The sequence below is a fragment of the Thalassophryne amazonica genome, chromosome 4 (assembly GCF_902500255.1).
Source record: "Thalassophryne amazonica chromosome 4, fThaAma1.1, whole genome shotgun sequence".
Classification (NCBI taxonomy): domain Eukaryota; kingdom Metazoa; phylum Chordata; class Actinopteri; order Batrachoidiformes; family Batrachoididae; genus Thalassophryne; species Thalassophryne amazonica.
Window position 1 is genome coordinate 119,338,417 of NC_047106.1, and position 23,818 is coordinate 119,362,234.

The 23,818-nt window shown below is 42.7% G+C and overlaps 1 protein-coding gene across 4 annotated transcripts in view; it reads right to left on the reverse strand.

Moving 5' to 3' along the window:
• The window catches only part of LOC117508672 (rho GTPase-activating protein 42), a 356,336-nt gene that overhangs the window by 272,676 nt on the left and 59,842 nt on the right, over positions 1 to 23,818 (reverse strand). For all 4 annotated transcript variants that reach the window (XM_034168483.1, XM_034168481.1, XM_034168484.1 and 1 more), the window contains exon 2: positions 4,885 to 4,980. In XM_034168483.1, the coding sequence (XP_034024374.1) occupies positions 4,885 to 4,980 (96 nt within the window). The remainder of the gene's footprint in view (positions 1 to 4,884; positions 4,981 to 23,818) is intronic.

Sequence of the window (23,818 nt, forward strand, 5' to 3'; positions counted from 1 at the left end):
TGTGCATTGTTTCTAAATGGCTTCCTGACAAAACATTTTGACAGCGTGGAAGTTTGTTTTTGAAAAATTTAAATGGCTTAGTTCAGCGTGCTTGCTAATGGTATCCCCACAACCGCATTAAAGTTCCACATTAAAGCTTTGCTCTGCTTTTGATGAAATACTTTTATTGTGAAACACACAGGCACACACACACACACACACACACACACACACACACACACACACACACACACACACACACACACACACACACACACACACAAATCAATAATACACTGAAAAAAAGCAAAAGCTGGTCAACTTCAAAAAATTACTGCAATTTTTTACACCTAAAGTTAATTAGTTTTTTCATAGTTTGTTAATCATTTGGGTGAAGTCTTGAACTATAAATATACTTTGAGAAAAGCTAATAAATTAGGTGTAACAAATTACACCTAAAAAATATCTTTTTTTTTTTTTTTTTGCTTTTTGTTTTGTAAACATTGATCTAAAGTTTTCTTTTTTCACTGTAGTTTTATACAATTCACTTAGTACTTTCAGCTGCAGCCGGAAGCAGAAAACGGGTATCTCTGTCTGGAATCGATCTGTAACTGTTTGATTAGGCTGGAGGCACTTGTGTGTAACTGTAGCATTGAAGGGTTAAATGCATTCCAAATATGTGTGTGTGAAATAAAGCTGGCACATCACCATTTGCTGTGACAGTGTTTTGGACAGGAAATACAACTATCGTATTTTTTTACGGAATATGTCGCTTTTCTTTTTTACTCCCCTAATTTGGGAGGTCTTGCCATTTATGCTTCTGTATGATTTATATATTCACACAGTTATTACTAGTGCTAATAACAATACTTATAACATTAGCAATAGGCTCCAGCCCCTCGTGGCCCCTAATTGGAGTAAGCATGTATAGAAAATGATGGATAATAATAACAGCAATAATAATAACTATTTATCCAAAGATGGTCATCTTAAACTGCTGCTGAGCAAGCTTGGAAACCTCCACATTGAAGTAGCTGCACTGTCTGAAGTGTCTAGGTGGAAACACCTACTTTTGGTCTGGTCATTCCAACACTCGGCGTATAGAGGGAGTAGCAGTTGCTGTGACAGACCAGCTCTTTCCAATGGTGTCAGATGTTACCCCTGAATGAATCATGAGACTCAGCCTCAAACATTCACTGGGTGTTTTGTCTGTTGTCTTGGTCTGTACTCCGACTGCGATGAGTGATGTCTTTGTGAGGGAGATCTTTTAATCACAGCTTCACTCCGTAATTGATGACTGCCCCAAAGGTCACATCATATTGGTCATGGGTGATTTTAATGCAACCACTGGTGCTGACAGGGTTGGTTATGAGGACTGCGTTAGGCCACATGGATCTAGCAACCGTAATGAAAATTGAACAATGCTCCTGGGCTTTGCAAAAAGCAGAGGGCTCAGAGTTACTGGATCCTGGTTTTAACATCAAAATATCAAAAATGGTATTGTAATACAGACAGTGTTCAGATTGATCATGTCCTTGTGGGAAAACGCTGAAGAATTCTGCAGAACCGTAAGTTCTACACAATTGCCAAGTTTGTGAATTGCGATGACAGACTTATTGTGGCTTCCCTGAGGATTCAGTTGATGTCTCGCAGGATACTACCTGCTCAGTGCCCAAGGTTAAATCTGGCAAGACTTCAAGATCAGACTCTTTCTCAGGAATTTGCATGCAGTCTGGCTGGAGGTTTTTTTTTCGCAACCAGACTCTGAAAGCTGCTGAGGATTGCATTAGAACCACCAGTGTCCATACGAAGTGTTTTATTTCTGCGGACACTCTAAATATCATCCAGAGGAGTCATAGTGCATGTCTGGATGGAAATGTTGGGATGTACAGGGAGCTGAGAAAGGGGGCTTTGATGGCCCTGGCAAGGGACAAGGAGGCACTTGTTCGAGGACTCTGTGATCAGATGACAATTTGTGGTCTAGTGACCATCGACCTGCCTACAGAGGAATCAAAGCACTTTTTACCTCCAAACCAACACCTCGTTCAGATTCTGTTCCTGTACTGTCAGGTTGGGCCGGATACTTTGAGCATGTGTATAAGGCCGATACTTCTGCTGGGTTGTTTGACATTTCTGGTGCCAGGGTTCTTGGAGCTGAATCTCCAGTTAATTTTGAACCACAAAATCTTAAAATCACAAAGGCTGTGAAACAACTGAGGGCAGGGAAAGCTCCTAGGATGGATGGCACTGAAACTGAGCTCCTCCAGGCAGGTGGAGATACTGTCCTCCTGGCATTCCAAACAATTTTTGTTTCAATCTGGGAGACTGGTATCATCCCTACAGATTGGAAGAAAGGTCTTGCTGTCCCAATCTGGAAAGGAAAGGGTGATCAAACTGATTGTAACAACTACAGGGGTATCACACTGCTCTCTGTGCCAGGGAAGGTGCTTGCAAGGATCATTCAGCTACTTACTGCTCAATGACTGGAGCAGTCTGGATTCACACCCAAGAAGTCAAATGTTGACTGCATTTTAGCCTTGCAGGTCCTCGTAGAACACAGGCATGAGTATCAGCAATGCTTCTTTGTGGCATATGTTGATTTTCACAAAGCATTTGATTCAGTTGTTTGGACTGCTCTATGGGACATCCTGAGGATTTGTGGGATCCCCAAGAAGTTGCTGGACATCATAGCCAACCTGTACACAAATACTGTGAGTGCTGTATGGAGTGGAGGCAGAGACTCTTGAGTTTTTCCCAGTGAAAACTGGCATTTGTCAAGGGTGTGTTGTGGCTCCTACACTGTTTAATGCTTGCAATGATTTGGTATTAGGTCGGGTTGTGGAAACCAGTAATTTAGGTGCATTTGTTGGCAAGGAAAGGTTTATTCACCTTGACTTCACCAATGATGCTCTTTGCAGAGTCAATGGATGCTCTGATTGAAGTACCAGAGAAGCTGAATGAGGAATCACAGTGTCTGAGTTTGAGATTGACCTGGATCAAGACTAAGATTAAGGCTTTTAATGACTTCCTGGTCTCAGCCATCAGAAATGCATCTGTATATGGTGAAGGAGTTGAACTTCTAGTGATATTCACTTATCTTAGCAGTGACATACATGTCTCTGGGCCCTCGGCCTTTGAGACTGAAAGACGCATGGGAAGAACGTATGGAGTCATGAGGTTAATGGATGGAGGTCTTTGGTGAAATATTTTTGCAGGTGAACAAAGGTCCAAATGTTTCGGATCCTGACGCTGCCTATCTTGCTGTATAGTTGTGCGACTTGGATGCTAACCAGTGACCTAAGGTGATGGCTGGATGTCTTTGGTACTAAGTGCCTTCAATGGATCCTTGGGTACCGCTGGAATTACTTTATATCAAACAAGCAGTAACTGAGAGTGATTAAGCTGAGGAGCATCAGTTGCATTGTGAGGGAACATCAACTGTGACATTTTGACCACGTGGTGCATTTCTCTGTGCATGATCCAGCAGCCAGGTGCCTGAGTTTTGAGGACCCCAGTGGCTGGAGAATGCCAATGGGATGTCCACATTTCACCTGGCTGTAGCAAATAGAGATGAGATGTGGAAAAGGACCGGTTGTTTGCCTGGGTGGTTACCACCCTGGGCCCAGGGCGGTTCCGTGGTGTTGTGGATGAAGCAAACTGCAGCACCAGCAAATTCTCTCAGACTTGACTTGCAGGGCATTCCCAAGAATCAAAGCATTAAACAAAATTAACTCCAATAATAAAAGAATAAATGGCAATAATAAAATAACACTACAACAATGCATCAAAATCACAAATCAAAGAGCTGATAACACAGAAAAACTGTGCTACTTCTACTTCGCTGTGACTCACATATGTTTTTTTTCTTTTACAGGAAGCATTTTTTTGACAGGTGAGACTTATACTCCAAAAAATATAGTACATAACAGGAAGGGAACTCAGATTCTTGTACAATTTGAGATCAGCACTACATATGAATTAAGTCCTGGGAAGTTGTGCACTGTGTCAAATTAAAGTCTTTTCATTTCTAATGAGCTCTATATTTATATTTTTCAATAAGCCTAATTGGTCTCCTGTGCCCCTGTCCATCATACAGCCCCCACAGCTTTGTGGGGAAAATGGGAAAAGGACAGTTCATTATGAATGCAGATGAACATTACAGCCTCATGTAGAGGAGGTCGATATCTGGTATAGCCCTCACAGATGGACAGTAATTCAGCAGTCTGCAGCTCCATGGAGCGAATGACAAGCTGGAGATAATGAGCACGGCTAAAAAAAAAGAGAGAAAAAAAGATGAGGAAGAAGAGGTGAAACTAAAATTTCTGCCCATTAGAGCCTAATAAAGCCTCAGCACAGCTGCTTTCACACTGTTGTTGGAGGACGGAAGGTTTGCACCTCCATTAATCTCTGACATTGATCACAATTAGTCTCTTTGATCTCTCATAGGTTTGAAAAATTACAAGCAAACCATCATAAGTGCACATCAACAGCATTAATTATATACATGAAACACAGACAGCTTTTGGATCTCAACTAATCAAAATCCCATTCCAGATACTACATATGTTGTATATATTATGCGACATTCAGTTTTTTTTTTCTTGTGAAAGTTATTCCTCTTGAGGAAGGTAAAGCCTTTTTGTTAACGTGATATATTTTTTTTCCTGTTTTACCGAAGCCATATTTCTAAAACAGATTTTCAACACCCGGTTTGTGGCCAGGGGACACTGCTAGATTTTAAATGTAAGGAATACAGCCAATTCTCCAGAAGTATCTCCCAAGCGTACCCTAAGGAAATGTCAGGAAAAGGTCATGATTGAGGTGTCACTCCAACTAATTGGAAGAGGAAAGAGATGAAAGAGCAGACAGACAAAGATCAGTCCTCCTGGGTATACATGAGCTTACCAATGTTCACCTCATCATCTGTTTCTGCATCACCTATGCACTCAAACTGGAATTCCTGCAGGGACTGGGAAAACTTCTGGACAGCAACAGAAAGGTCTGAAAAAATGAGAGAACATATCATCAATAAGACAAAGCTGAAATGTACATCTTTACATAAGAGGTCTCAACAGAATTCATTCATCATGTCTAACTTCTGGCTTTCTCTCCACCTGGAAACCTGTCTCCTCTATTTTTGTGGTTTTGTCTCTCCATATCAAACCCTGCAGTCTCCTTATTCTCTGCCTGATCTGCTATGAACCTAGCCAGCCTTTGGACTACAGCCTTACCTTCTGCTCTGTCCCTGACATGTCTGCTCCTCCTCCTCCTACTGACTCTTGATGCACTTTGCCTGCTTGTGGTTTCTAACCCATCTCCTGTTCTGCGTCCTGTCTTTCCATAGCCTTGTTCGACATCACTGAGTCAACCCTTCAAATTTCAAGCTCTGCCTGCTCAACTTTCACTCTGTCTGATGCTCTCCTGGTTTGTCTGCACCACTGATTCCTCTTGCAGATTGTCAAAAGGTTACCTACTTGACACTGCCAACTTCCTTCCTATCTCGTGTCTCTGCTTCACTGGCAGACTGACCTATGTATCAACCTCCTGCCTGTTTGACTTGTTCCCAGTCACAAAACCACCATCTATCTGCTCCATCTTTGGTTCAGGACTTTATGGCACATTCACACTCTGAAGATTAGTGTTTGCCAAAGAAGAAAATTTGATTGCCAGCGCTGAGGTCTGCCAGACTCTGCAGAATGCTGGTCGACAGAGTCTGGTAATTTGGATTTCTTTTCAGTTTGAGGTTAAGGAAGATAATTTTACATTTTTTTTTGTTTGTTTTTTTGTATTCGAAATGACATAAATAAATTAAAATGTGTGAAATACCAAGTGTTCCAATACTTTTGGAGGGCACTGAACATCCATCTACTGTCACAAATGTACGTGCTCTAGATCAGTGGTGTCTAAAGTATTCTACAAAGAGCTGAGAGGGTGCAGGTTTTCTTTGCAGCCAGTGACTCCAGCAGGTGATTTCACTGATGAACTCATCCCATCTGCTCAAAGTGATGTTAATCAGTGAAATCACCTGCTGGAGTCAGTGGTTTCAAAGACAACCTGCACCCTCTCAGCCCTTTGTAGAATGCTTTGGACACCACTGCAAGGAAAAGTGCAGAGCAGGTTTACAGCCAGTGGTGGAAAGTAACTAAATACATTTACATGTACTGTTCTTCAGTTCAGAGTTTTTGTAATTGTACTTTAAGCACAGTTTACACCGGACTGAGACCTATATAAGACCTACAAGACCATAACATGTTGTCAACTCTCACAAGTCTTGACTGGTCTCCAGTTTGATCTCTTATTTACGTTTACACCAAGCTTGCATTGCAGCTGAATTGTGCGAGTGAAATATATGTTAATATCCACAATCAGCATCAACTGAGAATCTATTATGGACCATAGCATCAGGCTGACTGATTGAGACTGATGAGTATTTTTTTAACCGGTTGCACATCTTCTGCGAGTGTTTTCAACAGTTCAATACACTTGTGCACCTGCTGGAGACCGATGGCGAGTGATGGCGACCAGGACAGATCTTTGTTCTGACCTTGGAGACCCCACTGTGACCAGCTTGCAACCCCATTGAGAGCCAGTGAGAGTGACATTTTTTGATCACACATTGGTCATGGATTCGGTGTAAATGGGGTGTTACATGAGCATTTACATTATCTGGTACTTAATACGTGTCCTCCACTACATCTCCGAAAGAAGTACTGTCATTTTTACAACTGAATTTATTTGGCAGGTTTTTTTTTTGGTTTTTTTTACAATTTACTTTGTTGATTTACAACTCCAATTCCAATGAAGTTGGGACGTTGTGTGAAATGTAAATTAAAAACAGAATACAATGATTTGCAAAACTTCTTCAACCTATATTCAAGTGAATACACCACAAAGACAAGATATTTAGTGTTCAAACTGATAGCCTTTGTTGTTTTTGTGCAAATATTTGCACATTTCAAAATGGATGCCTGCAACACATTTCAAATAAGTTGGGACAGGGCAACAGAAGACTGGGAAAGTTGATGAATGCTTGGAAACAGGTGAATGTCATGATTGGGTATAAAAAGAGCATCCCCAAAAGGCTCAGCCGTTCACAAGCAAAGATGGGGTGAGGATTACCACTTTGTGAACAACTGTGTGAAAAAAAAAGTCCAGCAGTTTATGAACAATGTTTCTCAATGTTCAATTGCAAGGAATTTAGGGATTCCATCATCTACGGTCCACAATATAATCAGAAGATGCAGAGAATCTGGAGAACTTTCTACACGTAAGCAGCAAGGCCGAAAACCAACATTGAATGCCTGTGATCTTCGATCCCTCAGGCGGCACTGCATTAAAAACTGACATCATTGTCTAAAGGGTCTTACCATGTGGGCTCAGGAACACTTCAGAAAATCACTGTCAGTTAACACAGTTCATCGCTACATCTACAAGTGCAAGTTAAATCTCTACCATGCAAAGTGAAAGCCATACATCAACAACATCCAGAAACGCTGCCGCCTTCTCTGGGCCCAAGCTCAATTGAAATGGACAGACACAAAGTGTAAATGTGTGCTGTGGTCTATTGAGTCCACATTTCAAATTGTTTTTGGAAATCACGGACATCGTGTCCTCCAGACAAAAGAGGAAAAAGACCGTCCAGATTGTTACTAGCGCAAACTTCAAAAGCCAGCATCTGTGATGGTATGGGGGTGTGTTCGTGCCCATAGCATGGGCAACTTACACATCTGTGATGGCACCATCAATGCTGAAAGGTACATCCAGGTTTTGGAGCAACACATGCTGCCATCCAAGCAACGTCTTTTTCAGGGAAGTCCTGCTTATTTCAACAAGACAATGCCAAGCCACATTCTGCATGTGTTACAACAGCATGGCTTCATAGTAAAAGAGTGTGGGTACTAGACTGGCCTGCCTGCAGTCCAGACCTGTCGCCCATTGAAAATGTGTGGCGTATTATGAAGTGCAAAATACGACAACGGAGACCCCGGTCTGTTGAACAACTGAAGTCGTACATCAAGCAAGAATGTGAAAGAATTCCACCTACAAAGCTTCAACAATTAGTGTCCTCAGTTCTAAAATGCTTATTGAGTGTGGTTAGAAGGAAAGGTGATGTAACACAGTGGCAAACATACCACTGTCCCAGCTTTTTTGAAACGTGTTGCAGGCATCCATTTCAAAATGAGCAAATATTTGCACAAAAACATTCAAATTTATCAGTTTGAATGTTAAATATCTTATCTTTGTGGTGTATTCAGTTGAATATAGATTGAAGAGGATTTGCAAATTATTATATTCTGTTTTTATTTACATTTTACACAACGTTCCAACTTCATTGGAATTGGGGTTGTATATATATTATATATATATATATATATAAATCTCTGTCTGCATATACAGTAATGGTAAATGTCACACTACACTAGTAGAACACATATACAATTTGTTCTTGCAAGACAGATAGTATGTAGTGCATGAGTGAACATGGTGTGCGTGTGTGACCCCCATCCGCCCTTCCTGATCAGCCTACAACATCCGACTCAAAGCCAACAGACAACTTCTTTCAGGAAGGGCCAACCACCAAACCACCATAACAACATGAAGACAGACAAGAACGAAAGACAAGTGGCGACAGCAATATCCATGGTGAAAAGTGAGACCCAAAAGAGACGGGACCCCAACAGTCAATATACCAGGACAAACAACCACACATGAACAAGCAGTGACAGCAACAGTCTGTTGTGTAGTTAGTGAGCATTCATACCCTAATCTAGGACACCAGAGTCTTAATCCCCTTGAGAACACCCAAAACTGAACTGTGGTGATGGCCACAAACACTTAACTATCCACACACATGTACCCATATCACAGCTAAATTACTGATCACTACTGTGGCTGGTGTGTTGGGCCAAGACAAAAGTACAGAACTTCACCATGTGACGTGGACCACTCTGGCATGTCAGGAGCCATACGGCTGACTGCACGCAACAGACAGAAATGGGTCTAGAATGCAGGGCCCCCAGGGATGCAAGGAGAAAGTGGACAGTAGAAGGGCACAGGCGCTAGGAAGGGCAGCCACCAGAGACATCGGGGTAGCCTGACAAACCACCAGGGGTACAGCCCAGGTGGGGCTGAATGCACCCGCACACCGCTCCCCACCCTCACGGAGGCATAGGGAGCAACCCCACACACCAGGGGGAGAGCACAGGGTGCTGGCATAGGCTAACAAAAGGGCCTGCACCAGAACCACACCACCTGGGCCACGGCCCCCAAAGGGAGAAGCGAGCAGCGGCGGGGATGAGGGGCCAAGGAGCCAGCATGACCGAACCCAAAACCCAGGCTGGGATCCGGCCCCCAGACAAGGGGCAGGACCAAAACCCCAGAGCCAGGAAGCAGGAGACTACCCCATCACCTGAGACTCCCCCATCACAGCCAGCAGCACATGCCCCACCACAACACCCACACCCAACGCCCCACAAGTCCCAGGGTTGGGCACCAAGACCACAGCAGAACGGGACAGATAGACCACCCCCCACCCCAGGCATCCCTGGTCATGTGCCGACCCCACATTCCACACTCACACTACCTAACAAATCCACCCTTGTTATTATAAATAATCTCCCTTGATGTGTGCGACCCCCGTGAGCAAGGATAAAGTGTTGCATTAAAAGCAGGGCAGGAACAGCAGGTGGCAGACCACCATGGGAGGCTGCAGCACACTGCTGCAACACAGCCTGCCCTGCAAACCCACCACTGCCTCGTGACCCAACTCTAATTTGGTGAATGTGCTTACTAAATGCATAGAAATAAAGTGTGTGCATTAAAATGGCAGGCCAGGAGCAGCAGATGGTGGTTGCTGCGGGAGGCTACAGTGCATAGCTGTGCCACAGACTGCACTGCAAACCCATCACCAACACCTGACCGCAAACCTATATGAAACCTATAGTGTGCTACTTAAAACTCAATATAATGTGCGTGCAAGTGCTAATCATAATAATAGTGAAGTGCATCAAAAGGGTGTGACACGTGAGGCCGGCAGACGGGAGAGGTGCGGTGCAGGGAGTGGGCCACACACACCAGCCCCACCAGACCTCGCGTCGCACCCTAGACCCAACGGAGGTGCCAGGGCAACCACGAGACGGGGAGGAGGTGGGCAGTCCCGGAGGAGCACCAGAAGCCCATGTGAAGAAAAAACCATCCATGAGTCGTACTTCAGTATCTGGTGTCACATCGTTTGATGCTTCCAATTTGTGTTCAAGACAGGCCATGAGGTCAGACTTCTTCCCCTGACGTAGCTGCCCATAGGTAGAGAGAGATGGTGGAAAGGGGTGGTTTTCATGACAGAAGAAATTGTCCAAGTTGCCATCTCTTGCCCGGCATGCAACACACAGACTTGCAAAGAAGAAAGATTCACTTTTTGAGAAGACTGACCTTATCCCCTGATTTCTTGGATCTTTGAGCTTGAACAGTACCACCTTGTTTCTGGTAATCATTGCTGTAATTGGCTGAGTATTTGTTCTAAGTCGCTCATCCACAAATGTTGCACACTGCTCTTGACCCTTTGCAACAATAGTGCTTAGACACTCAATTGACTGCTCATCCATGATGTCTTTTGAATGCATTTTGAGCTGACTTTCCTCCTCAAATGGGCTCCCCATAGCCTCCAGTACACTGACTACAGCATGAACTTGTCCAGCAAATAACATCTGGGCTGATCTAATTTGCTCATGGTGGTTTCTTTGGCCAGCACTTTGTGCTTTCCCAACCATGGTTGCTTCAAACTCAGAAACAACTCTGACAAGTTCTGGTTCTGCCATTGCCCATCTCAAGAGGGAGTTGGCATCCCGGGTAAGTCCAATGATGCCCCTTCAGCTTTCATTACTCCATTGTTTTGCTCGTGGCAGTGATCAACAGCTATGAGACAGAACTTTCTCTGGGATTTGGCCACAACAAACTTGCCTTGCTGAAATTCATGAGCAACATCTGGATGAGTTTGATTTAGGCTGCTGATGTCTCGCACATGTACAGACATCCAGCGGGCATAGTGGGTGTGACTGAGACTGAAGAACTAAGGTGTCAGTTTGTCAGTGTATCAATGTACAAATCAAAGTCATCTGTACGTAATAACCTCACAAATGTGAACAAGAGTAAATGGTAAATGGACTGCATTTATATAGTGCTTTTCCATCTGCAGCAGACGCTCAATGTGCTTTACAATAATGCCTCAAATTCACCCCGATGTGAGGGTGCTGCCCAACGCTTAACCACTAGACCATCACCTCCCCACTCCCCAGAGTAGTTCAAGCTCAAGCGTAGTCTACCAGTACATGAACTGTGGACATTCAGATTTGCAAAAAAACGTGTATTGCAGAGGAAGACATAAGAAGTAGTGGACAGAGTTGAGTCATCCGACTTAAAAGAGGTCTGATATAATCTGGCCCAATGAGGGCAAGAGATATTTAGTGTCATGACTCTTATCTTGATTTGTTATCCTGGATGGCCAGTAGCAAGTGCCATACACACATACATACCCAAAATAAAAGACAGGACTATGATGTACTAGCATTTGTGAGACCTCATGTCTTTAAAAAGAAGTAAATTAAAAAAAAAGAAAAGATTATTTTATCATATTTTGGACATAACCACAACAACAACAGGGTGGCAAAGATGACAACGGTCATTGTCACTCACATTGCTATTATAAAACCTAAAAATTTCTACTGTTATTTTAGCGTAATAATTCAAAATACAGCAATCACAACACCTCACAATTGTTCAGAAACTGTATTGGTGATGCTGATTGCTGAGGAAAGGTTTTGCCTTGCAACTGTAGCTATGCAAAATCGAAATCCAGGTGGCTCCAGCCCTGAAAATATTCAGTAGGTCCTTGTGAACACCTGTGCAAAGTTTCATGCTTTTATCACCAATTCTTACACTACATAACACCAAAGGCCTACACTGTGACCTTCTTGCTGTGAGGAAACACCGCTAACAGCTACGCCACTGTGCCGCCCACTTTATAGCCATATGGAGTCATTTATAAAGAATACTTGCAAGATAGATAATTCTTTATTTTATGAACACTTGGTCATTTGCGAGAGCAGACAGTATATTTTTACATGTGGTCCGTTTGCTGTCAGATTCTGTGTTTACTAATATTTGCAACAGTTTTATGAGAGTGACTGTGCACAATTTATTTCATATGCATTGTTCACATTTCACAATATCTAGGAAATAAATAAATAAATACTATCAACAGCTGCTTCCGAGTTTTGTCAGGAATGATCACCTGGAGATTACACTTGGAGATTTTAGATATTTAGAAAAACAACAAGCTTTGACTCCTCTTACACACAAGATATGAATTAATGATGGCAATTAGGGAATAACCCTGTTGTGTATGATGAATTGCGGACGTTCATGCTGGTTTTACTGTTGTAAATTGAGCTTTACCGGCAACATAAGGGGGTTATTCCCATTCTAATCCAATTCCATTGTTTGCATGGTTTATTCTTCTGTAGGTAATTCAGTTTGGCGAGGCTTACTGTTACCAACAGCGTCGTGATCCATCAAATGTGACATGGTAATTCTGTATCAGAATCCACATCAATATTTTCGTATGGTAGCTTAAATTAATCTATTTTGGCATTGTTGTCCAACCTCACTTACTGTCGCTCTCAGCTGACTGCGCAATTATTGACGTCTGTGTAGCAGCATGCGTGGTCAGGGCACTGAGTAATACATCCAAATGTGAAACGACCATACACCTGATATTATACAATGTGAAATCTCACATGATTAACCAATCAGATGTGCAGAAAACATGTACGTGGTCTATTAGATAATAAACCGACCCTTTTATTTATTTTTTTAACTATATGGATTTGAATGACGTGCAATTCCACCAATCATGCTTGAACCCTCGTGCGCATGCATGAGTTTTTTCACGCGTGTCGGTGATGTCATTTCCCTGTGGGCAGGCCTTGAGTGAGATGTGGTCCCGCCCTCTCGGCTGAATTCCTTTGTTTCACACAGTGCTCGAGACGGCGCGCGTTGCTTTATCAACATTTTTCTGGACCTGTGAGGAATATCTGAGTGGACACTATTCGAGAAATTAAGCTGGTTTTCGGTGAAAAGTTTAACGGCTGATAAGAGATTATGGGGTGTTTCTATCGGTGTAAGGACTTCCCACAGAGCAGGACGTCGTGGAGCGCTTCCAGGCGCCGTCGTCGGCCTGTTTTGACCTGAAAACATCCTAATTTAAGGCTTAATTCACCCAGGACGTCGTGAGAGAACAGAGAAGATTCAGAAGAGGCCGGCATGAGGACTTTATGCGGACATTCCACTGTTTAAGGACATTTTTTAATGAAAGACGCGCGCGCAAATTCGCCGAGTCGTTTCCGTGACGACTCGGCAAATCTGTGTGCGCCGCGACAGGAAAAACACCTCCGTGTTTAAAACCATTTGTAAAATTCAGGCGGCTTTTGATGGCTTTCAACAAGTGAGTAACTGAGAAATTGTTTAACAGCTTGGGCATGTTCCAACTTGCCCATTAAGGTTTCCAACGGAGGTGTTTTTCCTGTTGCGACCCCCCACGGTTGGGTCCGGCCCGACATGCGACTCTGCCCGCACGTTCTTTCATTACAAAATGTCCGTTAACAATGGAATGTCTGAATAAACTCCTCATGCCAACTTCTTCTGAAAGTTCTCTGTTCTCTGATGACTTACTGGGTCAACAGAGCCTGAAATGTGGAAGTTTTCAACTTGAAACGGCGAGACGCTGCCGCCTCGAAGCGCAGATCGCCGTCAGGCGCCGTGGGCCGTCCTTATGGCAACACTACAAGACCAAAATCTCTCATCAGCCGTTAAAATTTTTACAGAAAACCAGCTGAATTTATCGAATGGTGTCCACTCAGTTGTGCCTTACAGTTTTGAAAAAATTTTGATCAAACAAAGCAGCAGTCTCTGAGCCATTCCTAAACAATGAAAAAAAAGACGAGAGGGTGGGCCACTCCTCACTCAAAGACTGCCCACAGGCGAATGACGTAACCGACAGGCGTGAAAAAACCCTTGCATGCCCACGAGGGTTCAAGCATGTCTGATGTAATCACACGTGATTCAAATCCATATGGTTTTTGAAAAAAATAATAAGGTCGGATACTTTTCTAATAGACCTCGTAATTGGATTAGAATTGCTGTTTAAGGGCGGTACTGTGTCTTAGCAGTGTTGCCTCACAGCAAGAAGGACGTGAGATTACGTCCCACATGGTTCTTTCTAGTTATATTGGTGTAAAGCTTAATTTCCATTTTCAGGAACACAACAAACTCACAAGAAGAAATTTGTATTTTTTGTATTCTACAACAACTCCAGGAAAGAAAAGTTTAAAGACAAAGCAACTCCATTGATGTCAATGGAGAATGTGTTATCTCCTTCACAGCAAGGAGTGACTGTGAACCTGCTAGGAAGAGGTGCCAACCAAAGACTAAAGGGGAACAATCACAACTTTCAAAACTACTTTCTTCACTGCAAAATTGTATTTGAAAGTTCACATTTCATACATTTTAATAATACAAGTCTTAGTAGGTGTTACTGTGACGAGGAAAGAGGCCAAAGGCGCCAATCAGTCATATTCACACTGCTTTGCTGATCAAGAAGGAAACACCACATCATAGTGGCTGAATTGATTCAAATTCTGAAAGCGCATTGATTCATGTTTTTGAATGTGTTGAACACATTCTGCAAGGCCCACCTTTCATTTCCATCCTGACATTAGAGCCACAGGCAGCAGGCTTGAAAGCTCAGTGTGTGAGTGTCTCTGGTTTCCAGGCTGTCGTTTGTTTCCTCTACAAAATTTTAATGCTTTTTCATTAAAAGCTAAAAAGGAATTTATTAATAAATTGATTTAAAAAATCAGCCACTAATCACCAGATATGTACAGTATCTATAATAGAAAAAGACATTTATGAAGGGAAGCGACAATTTCATAGCAGGACTGGGCTGTATACTGATAATAAAGTCGCCACTGGTATGATGACATGTTACAATATGGATGAGGAAAAGACAGTATACTGTAGTTACCAGAGCATGGTGATGTTATAGCATTTTAGAACTGCACCCAGGCCACCCCTTATTAAAACCACCGCCTAGTCCACAAATGTGCGTAAAACACCCGAAACCAAAACTTAGCTTGCTTGGTGACTACAAGATTTGGGGCATGTTCAAGCTTCATTTCTACCAAGGTTAGATAGAACATGTGGCTGGGAAAGGGGCCAAGACCTTTCTTTGCTACTGCATATTAGTGATGGCTAATGCCAAACACTGCTTGGAAATGTTGAGCTAATCTTCTAGTGTCTGCAAGAACCTGGGGAAAAGTGACACTTGATGGACAGTTCTAAAATATGCAGTTATTTCAAATTCTAAATTTCATGTTTAAAGGTTACAGTGCAGGGTATTTTCATGCACTAATATGTATTACACTCAACAAAAATATAAACGCAACACTTTTGGTTTTGCTCCCATTTTGTATGAGATGAACTCAAAGATCTAAAACTTTTTCCACATACACAATATCACCATTTCCCTCAAATATTGTTCACAAACCAGTCTAAATCTGTGATAGTGAGCATTTCTCCTTTGCTGAGATAATCCATCCCACCTCACAGGTGTGCCATATCAAGATGCTGATTAGACACCATGATTAGTGCACAGGTGTGCCTTAGACTGTCCACAATAAAAGGCCACTCTGAAAGGTGCAGTTTTGTTTTATTGGGGGGATACCAGTCAGTATCTGGTGTGACCACCATTTGCCTCATGCAGTGCAACACATCTCCTTCGCATAGAGTTGATCAGGTTGTCAATTGTGGCCTGTGGAATGTTGGTCCACTCCTCTTCAATGGCTGTGCGAAGTTGCTGGATATTGGCAGGAACTCGTACACGCTGTCGTATACGCCGGTCCAGAGCATCCCAATCATGCTCAATGGGTGACATGTCCAGTGAGTATGCCGGCCATGCAAGAACTGGGACATTTTCAGCTTCCAAGAATTGTGTACAGATCCTTGCAACATGGGGCTGTGCATTATCCTGCTGCAACATGAGGTGATGTTCTTGGATGTATGGCACAACAATGGGCCTCAGGATCTCATCACGGTATCTCTGTGCATTCAAAATGCCATCAATAAAATGCACCTGTGTTCTTCGTCCATAACAGACGCCTGCCTATACCATAACCCCACCGCCACCATGGGCCACTCGATCCACAACATTGACATCAGAAAACCGCTCACCCACACGACGCCACACACGCTGTCTGCCATCTGCCCTGAACAGTGTGAACCGGGATTCATCTGTGAAGAGAACACCTCTCCAACGTGCCAAACGCGAGCGAATGTGAGCATTTGCCCACTCAAGTCGGTTACGACGACGAACTGGAGTCAGGTCGAGACCCCGATGAGGACGACGAGCATGCAGATGAGCTTCCCTGAGATGGTTTCTGACAGTTTGTGCAGAAATTCTTTGGTTATGTAAACCGATTGTTTCAGCAGCTGTCCGAGTGGCTGGTCTCAGACGATCTTGGAGGTGAACATGCTGGATGTGGAGGTCCTGGGCTGGTGTGGTTACACGTGGTTTGCGGTTGTGAGGCTACTGCCAAATTCTCTGAAACGCCTTTGGAGACAGCTTATGGTAGAGAAATGAACATTCAATACACGAGCAACAGCTCTGGTTGACATTCCTGCTGTCAGCATGCCAATTGCACGCTCTCTCAAATCTTGCGACATCTGTGGCATTGTGCTGTGTGATAAAACGGCACCTTTCAGAGTGGCCTTTTACTGTGGGCAGTCTAAGGCACACCTGTGCACTAATCATGGTGTCTAATCAGCATCTTGATATGGCACACCTGTGAGGTGGGATGGATTATCTCAGCAAAGGAGAAGTGCTCACTATCACAGATTTAGACTGGTTTGTGAACAATATTTGAGGGAAATGGTGATATTGTGTATGTGGAAAAAGTTTTAGCTCTTTGAGTTCATCTCATACAAAATGGGAGCAAAATCAAAAGTGTTGCATTTATATTTTTGTTGAGTGTATATAACACCTAAATAGATCCTTGTCACGTCACTGGTGGCTTGTATGTCATGAGATATTTATCTTTTGTCCCATTTGCAAATTTGTTCCATTTACCATGCAATTTTGGTTCCATATGTTTTGCACCATTGCATGCCACAACCACCTTAACATAAAAACATGACGTATTGCATTTGCGTGCATGCAGCAATCGAGCATTGATGGACCGCGTGCTCACACTAGCACTCTCACAACCTTTGACATGGCAACAGCTCTTAGTTTAAAAACAAACATGGCAAGGCTTGTTTTGGTGACAGCGAATGATCTGAACGAGCTTACTGACGGTGCTTATTCTTCTAACATAAAAAACAAATCCAGTATGCTGTAAGCCATCTGGAGGCATTTGCAGTATTTGATGGGACATCTCTCGCTGAAGTAGAAGCGTTGTTGGATGAAGAGCTCGACAAATTTTTGTTGCGATTTTTCAGTGGACTGAGGAAATCAGAATGCAGTCTGTACATAACCTACCATCCCTGGTTCTCAAGACCAGGCACCTAAGTGGCTCTAATCTACTCTTTTCTACTCTTCTATTTTTCTCTTCCTTTTAAGATATTTAGATATACCTTAGTGTACTAGCATAGTTTCACCCTAGAATTGGAATATAATATATAAGATATATCTACTGAATTTTCATAAGGAAGTCAATGCATAGCATTGCTACTCGAAGGACCCTACTGTTTTTGTGCTGTTTGTTTGTTTGTTTGTTTTTTTCAAGGCACAAACAGTGATTGGGCAGCCTAAACTGGCAGAGTTGAAATGTGAAATTTACAAGATGTCAGAAAAAACTTGATGTATACAAAAAATGACCACTGAAAAATACGTGGTGGTGCTATAATGATTAAAAAATGTGTTAACACAAATAACTTCTGATCCATGAGGTCAACCATAGGAAAACTTCATACAGTTGAAATCGGTGGACTTAGCCCATTCTAACAGTGCATGCCATGCGGATTTATGCTTGGAGAATTTTTTTTTTGCAATATTGCGAAATATGCAAAAATTAGCCAGAATGAACTCGTCTCTGGATTTTTGACGTAGAAAATCCAGATTGGTCTCAAAACGTTCTCTGGTTCACAAATTTCAATAATTGGACTGGAAACCATAAAATGTTTTGCTCTGTTTTCAATTCCGTGGCTTTTTCATTTGACCATGTATGATGCCCTTTATACATGATGCATTTTCTCATTAATGGGACCACCGAACGGCATAAAATTGGGCAGGTATATGCATGGCCTTGGTTAGAGCTGCAGTGTAAAATTTGGTAGAACTGTGCCACATGGTGGTGGTGTAAAGCATGTTTTCTTTGAATTTCAAAGGTACAAATCGCTCCTAATTTAATGTAGATTTGTTTTGTCCTGAGAGTCCTACAAGGTGCTGTTTTATTGTCAGACCAAAGATGATGATAAATCACCCCTGAAAAAAATTTCATACTTTTTTTTTATTCATTTTAGAACAGCCAACACAACTCAAAATGCACTCTCATTAAGGGATGGACCAATGGCTGCCAAATTTGACAGCTTTAACCAGAATAATGTTTATGGTGTGTAGCGCATAGTAAAAATGGTATATAAAAAATGGCCAGTAAAAAACGTGAGGTGATGCTATAAATAATAAAACAACGCAAATTTTTACATTGTTGTGGTGGGTGGATTAAGCTCTTTCCAATGGTATAGGCCAGAGATAAGTGCCAAGATAAGTTTTTAGCAATTTGTGAAATATGCAAAATAGGCTGGTGTGAACAAATCTCAGGATTTATGACACAGAAAGGCCAGACTGGTGTCAAAACATTCTCTGGAGCATGACTTTGAAAAACTGGACTGGAAACCTTAATTTTGCTGCATTGCCTGCAAGTTTCTTGACTTTCAATGTGTGATGTGGTTTAACCCTCTGGAGTCGAATAACGCACCAGCGCATCAAAAATCACATGACCTAATTAAGCAGATGTAGGCTAGTACACAATTGGCTCCACCCTGAGTGTCTGCTTGAATGCGTGTTTAACATGGAGACTTCAACCTCCACAGCACTTTATAAATTTTGTTAATAGGTCAAGTATAACTTGAATTAGGATTACTATTTCAGGCAAGTTTTTTGGGGATGATATTCTCATATTCACTGCGTGCCTTGCAGACAGCTGCAGCAAAATGACTAATTTCCTCCTTTCAGTTGAAAGATCGAGAAGGCTGGGAAGAAAGAGGACTCCCTCAACTACAGCAGAAAAAAGGGGTGTTACCTTTGGGGGAAAAATCAGAAACTAACAAATCACATTCACCAACTTTACGTGGGTTTGATGACAATGCACAGACCCCACGTGGGTGGGTCTGTGTGTTTGTGTGTGCACACACACGTGTTTTGCAAACAGGACTTTTCTTCCATGTCTGTCTGTCTGCCACAGGAAACAAATAAAAAATACACAAATTTTTCTTTATCACTGGTGTAATATATTTCCAAATAAACAATGATCCCCAATCCACATAATTTGTTTACTGAACGAAGGGAAATTGTGGTTTGCAGAGTGAAAAGGAGAAAGCGATCAGTTTTGAAAGTTTTGTGTTATTTGCCCTGCTTTCAGTGTGTTTTAGTGTGTGTGGTGGAGTGTTTTAGCGTGTGTAGTTAGTGTGTGGTGTCGTTTTTTGTTTTTATTCAGTTAGTGCATCAAAATAATTGGGCATCTGGAACAGCGCATCAAGTCTCTCTTTTTTTTGAAGTGCATGAAGATGATCAAAGCGCGGAGCGCGTCATGATAAAGTGGACTTTATTGTTCTGGTCTAGTTGGATTCACTGATTTGTATGCAGAGATTTGCACACTGGATTGGACCACGCACTTTTCTTCCATCGTGTCCAGGACTCATGCATTTCTGATCCAACACTGAGTCTGGACACTGGAGCAGAGCAAGGTGGAGACACACATTGCCCCAGCAGTCAGCAGGCTCCAGGGGTGAAGAACACAGGAGTTCATGTAGAGACCCCCCCCCCCCACACACACACACACACACAGTCCAAAACACCTTTTTCTATTTTTTGTTGTTGTTTTCTGTTTTTTTTTTTTTTTTTTTTTTTTTTTACCACAAACAGTCAGGACATCAATAAAAATGCTACAAAAACAAGGAATTAGGACAAAATACCCATGGATATTGAGGTGGAATATCTGTGCAAATTCGTGGAGCTTCTGATGTGCATTGAACAGGAATTGTTTTTCTGAGTGGCACAAATATAATGTGTGTGGCATCTTATTACATGTAAATAGCCACAAAAAACCTGAAGCATTTCCTGCATTTTAATGTGAATTCTTGTATAAAATTTTGTTTATGCTACAGTTTTACATATATTTTTGAAGTTTACAATTTATATTTACATTCTAAATTATGAAAATGGTTCATTAAAAATATTTCTGGTTTTCACAGTAACAAAACTTTTTCCTGATTTGAATTTCATGTTTTGGGTTGAATTTTGGGTAACTGTTTTAACAGTATGTCAGAATGAAAGAAACTGTAAAGTCACACAGGTGAGGTTGTGCTGAAAAAATGACACCAAACAAGGCTAGGTAAACAGTTTTTTAAGGTAAATTATGAAGCTAAAACCAAAAGTAGTCAAAATGCCCCAAAACAGCCAAGACACCAGAGGGTTAATTAATGATGGGTTTTCTCATTAGTGGGATTTGCAAATGTCATAGATTCTGCCAGGTTGGTAGAAGAACCTAGCCACATACAGAAAATGCCTAATAAAAACCGCTAGGTGGCACTATAAAGAATAAATATGTTCTGACACAAACAACTTCAAATTACTTGTCATACATCAGCCACAAATAGGAAACATTCATAATGTTGAGATCAGTGGAGGGAGGTCTTTCCACGGCTTCAGGCCACGCCCATTTGTTTCATGATACAGCTCCAGCAGGGGATCCCAGACTTCCCTTTCCCAGGCCACATTGACCACCCCTGAGTGAGGGATCCTGAGATGTTCTCAGGCCAGTGTGGAGATATAATCTCTCCACCTAGTCCTGGGTCTTCCCCGGGGTCTCCTCCCAGATGGACTTGCCTGGAACAACTCCCGAGGGAGGTGTGCAGGGGGCATCCTTACCAGATGCCCGAACCACCTCAGCTGGCTCCTTTCAACATGAAGGAGCAGAGGCTCTACTCCGAGCTCCCCATGGATGACCGAGCTTCTCACCCTATCTTTAAGGGAGACATCAGCTATCCTCCTAAGGAAGCCCATTTTGGCCACTTGTAGCCGTGAGCTAGTTCTTTTGGACATGACCCAACCCTCATGACCATAGGTGAAAGTAGGAACGAAGATTGACCAGTAGATTGAGCGCTTTGCCTTTTGGCTAAGCTCCCTTTTCATTACAACAGTACTGTAGAGCGAATACAATTCCGGCCAATCTCATGCTCCATTATCCCCTCACTTGTGAACAAGACCCTGATGTACTTGAACTCCTTCATTTGGAGTAAGACTGCATACCCTAGCCAGAGTAGGCAAGTCATCGGCTTCCCGCTGAGAGCCATGGCCTCAGATTTAGAGGTGCTGATCCTCATCCCAACTGCTTCACACTCAGCTGTGATCTGATCCAGTGAGTGTTGGAGGTCACCGGCCAATGAAGCCAACAGGACCACATCATCTGCAAAAAGTAGTGATGAGACCCTGAGCCCACCAAACTGGAAACTCTCCTCCCTCAACTACGCCTTGATATCCTGTCCATGAATATCACAAACAGGATTGGTGACAAGGCACAACCCTACCGGAGGCCAACCCTCACTGTAAATGAGTCCGACTTACTGAAGAGCACCCAAACACAGCTCTCGCTTTATGAGCACAGAGACTGGATGGAGTAAATAGAGTTAAATACGCTCTATTATAGAGTGAAATCAGTTCTACCGTCTTGTCAAATCAAGTGTTTTTATTCTAATAAGAGCTGATTTTACACTGTGATAGGGTATACTGTACAGGGCTGTGAAATGGAAATTGTGAAATCAGAGGAAAATTCGCAGGGGTCGAGCCGGGATTTAGGGCCTGCAGGGCCCCAGAAACCAAACTAATTTTGTATCTAATGATACATTTTCAGCAACTCCTGGAAGAAAAAAAAAAAAATCTCAAAAGAAGTACATAATTGACTGGTGGTTAGCTCTCACTGCAGTATTGTATCACTTCCTGTTCCGGAGCACAGCTGTGTTTTGCTGTATCTGTTAGCTGTTTAATCTGCGTAATTAGATTGATCTAGATAACTAAATAACGATTTATTTCACAGTGTAATCTTCACGTGCCTTAATTAAAGCACTCTCTCTGCTGAATCACCTCTAAATTATTCACACATTATTCACTTTGTGTGTTTTTAGGAATCCGCTAGCTTAGCTCTTAGCCGGTTTAGCATGGCGGCTTCTCCTGTCTCTCCCCAACTTTTCTGTGCTGGGTGTGAAATGTTTAGTTATTCCTCATCCTCCTTTAGCAGTAACGGTACTTGTAATAAGTGTAGCTTGTTTGTAGCTTTGGAGGCCAGGCTGGGCGAATTGGAGACTCGGCTCCGCACCTTGGAAAATCCTACAGCTAGCCAGGCCCCTGTAGCTGGTGCGGACCAAGGTAGCTTAGCCGCCGTTAGCTGTCCCCCAGCAGATCCCGAGCAGCCGGGAAAGCAGGCCGGCTGGGTGACTGTGAGGAAGAAGCATAGTTCTAAACAGAAGCCCCCTGTACACCACCAACCCGTTCACATCTCTAACCATTTTTCCCCACTCAGCGACACACCCGCCGAGGATCAAACTCTGGTTATTGGCGACTCTGTTTTGAGAAATGTGAAGTTAGCGACACCAGCAACCATAGTCAAATGTCTTCCGGGGGCCAGAGCAGGCGACACTGAAGGAAATTTGAAACTGCTGGCTAAGGCTAAGAGTAAATTTGGTAAAATTGTAATTCACGTCGGCAGTAATGACACCCAGTTACGCCAATCGGAGGTCGCTAAAATTAATATTTAATCGGTGTGTAACTTTGTAAAAACAATGTCGGACTCTGTACTTTTCTCTGGGCCCCTCCCCAATCGGACTGGGAGCGACATGTTTAGCCGCATGTTCTCCTTGAATTGCTGGCTGTCTGATTGGTGCCCAAAAAATGAGGTGGGCTTCATAGATAATTGGCAAAGTTTCTGGGAAAACCCTGGTCTTGTTAGGAGAGACGGCATCCATTCCACTTTGGATGGAGCAGCTCTCATCTCTAGAAATCTGGCCAATTTTATTAAACCCTCCAAATCGTGACTATCCAGGGTTGGGACCAGGAAGCAGAGTTGTAGTCTTACACACCTCTCTGCAGCTTCTCTCCCCCTGCCATCCCCCCAATACCCCATCCCCGTAGAGACGGTGCCTGCTCCTAGACCACCAATAACCAGTAAAAATCTATTTAAGCATAAAAATTCAAAAAGAAAAAATAATATAGCACCTTCAACTGCACCACAGACTAAAACAGTTAAATGTGGTCTATTAAACATTAGGTCTCTCTCTTCTAAGTCCCTGTTAGTAAATGATATAATAATTGATCAACATATTGATTTATTCTGCCTTACAGAAACCTGGTTACAGCAGGATGATTATGTTAGTTTAAATGAGTCAACACCCCAGAGTCACACTAACTGTCAGAATGCTCGAAGCACGGGTCGAGGAGGAGGATTAGCAGCAATCTTCCACTCCAGCTTATTAATTAATTAACGACCCAGACAGAGCTTTAATTCATTTGAAAGCTCGA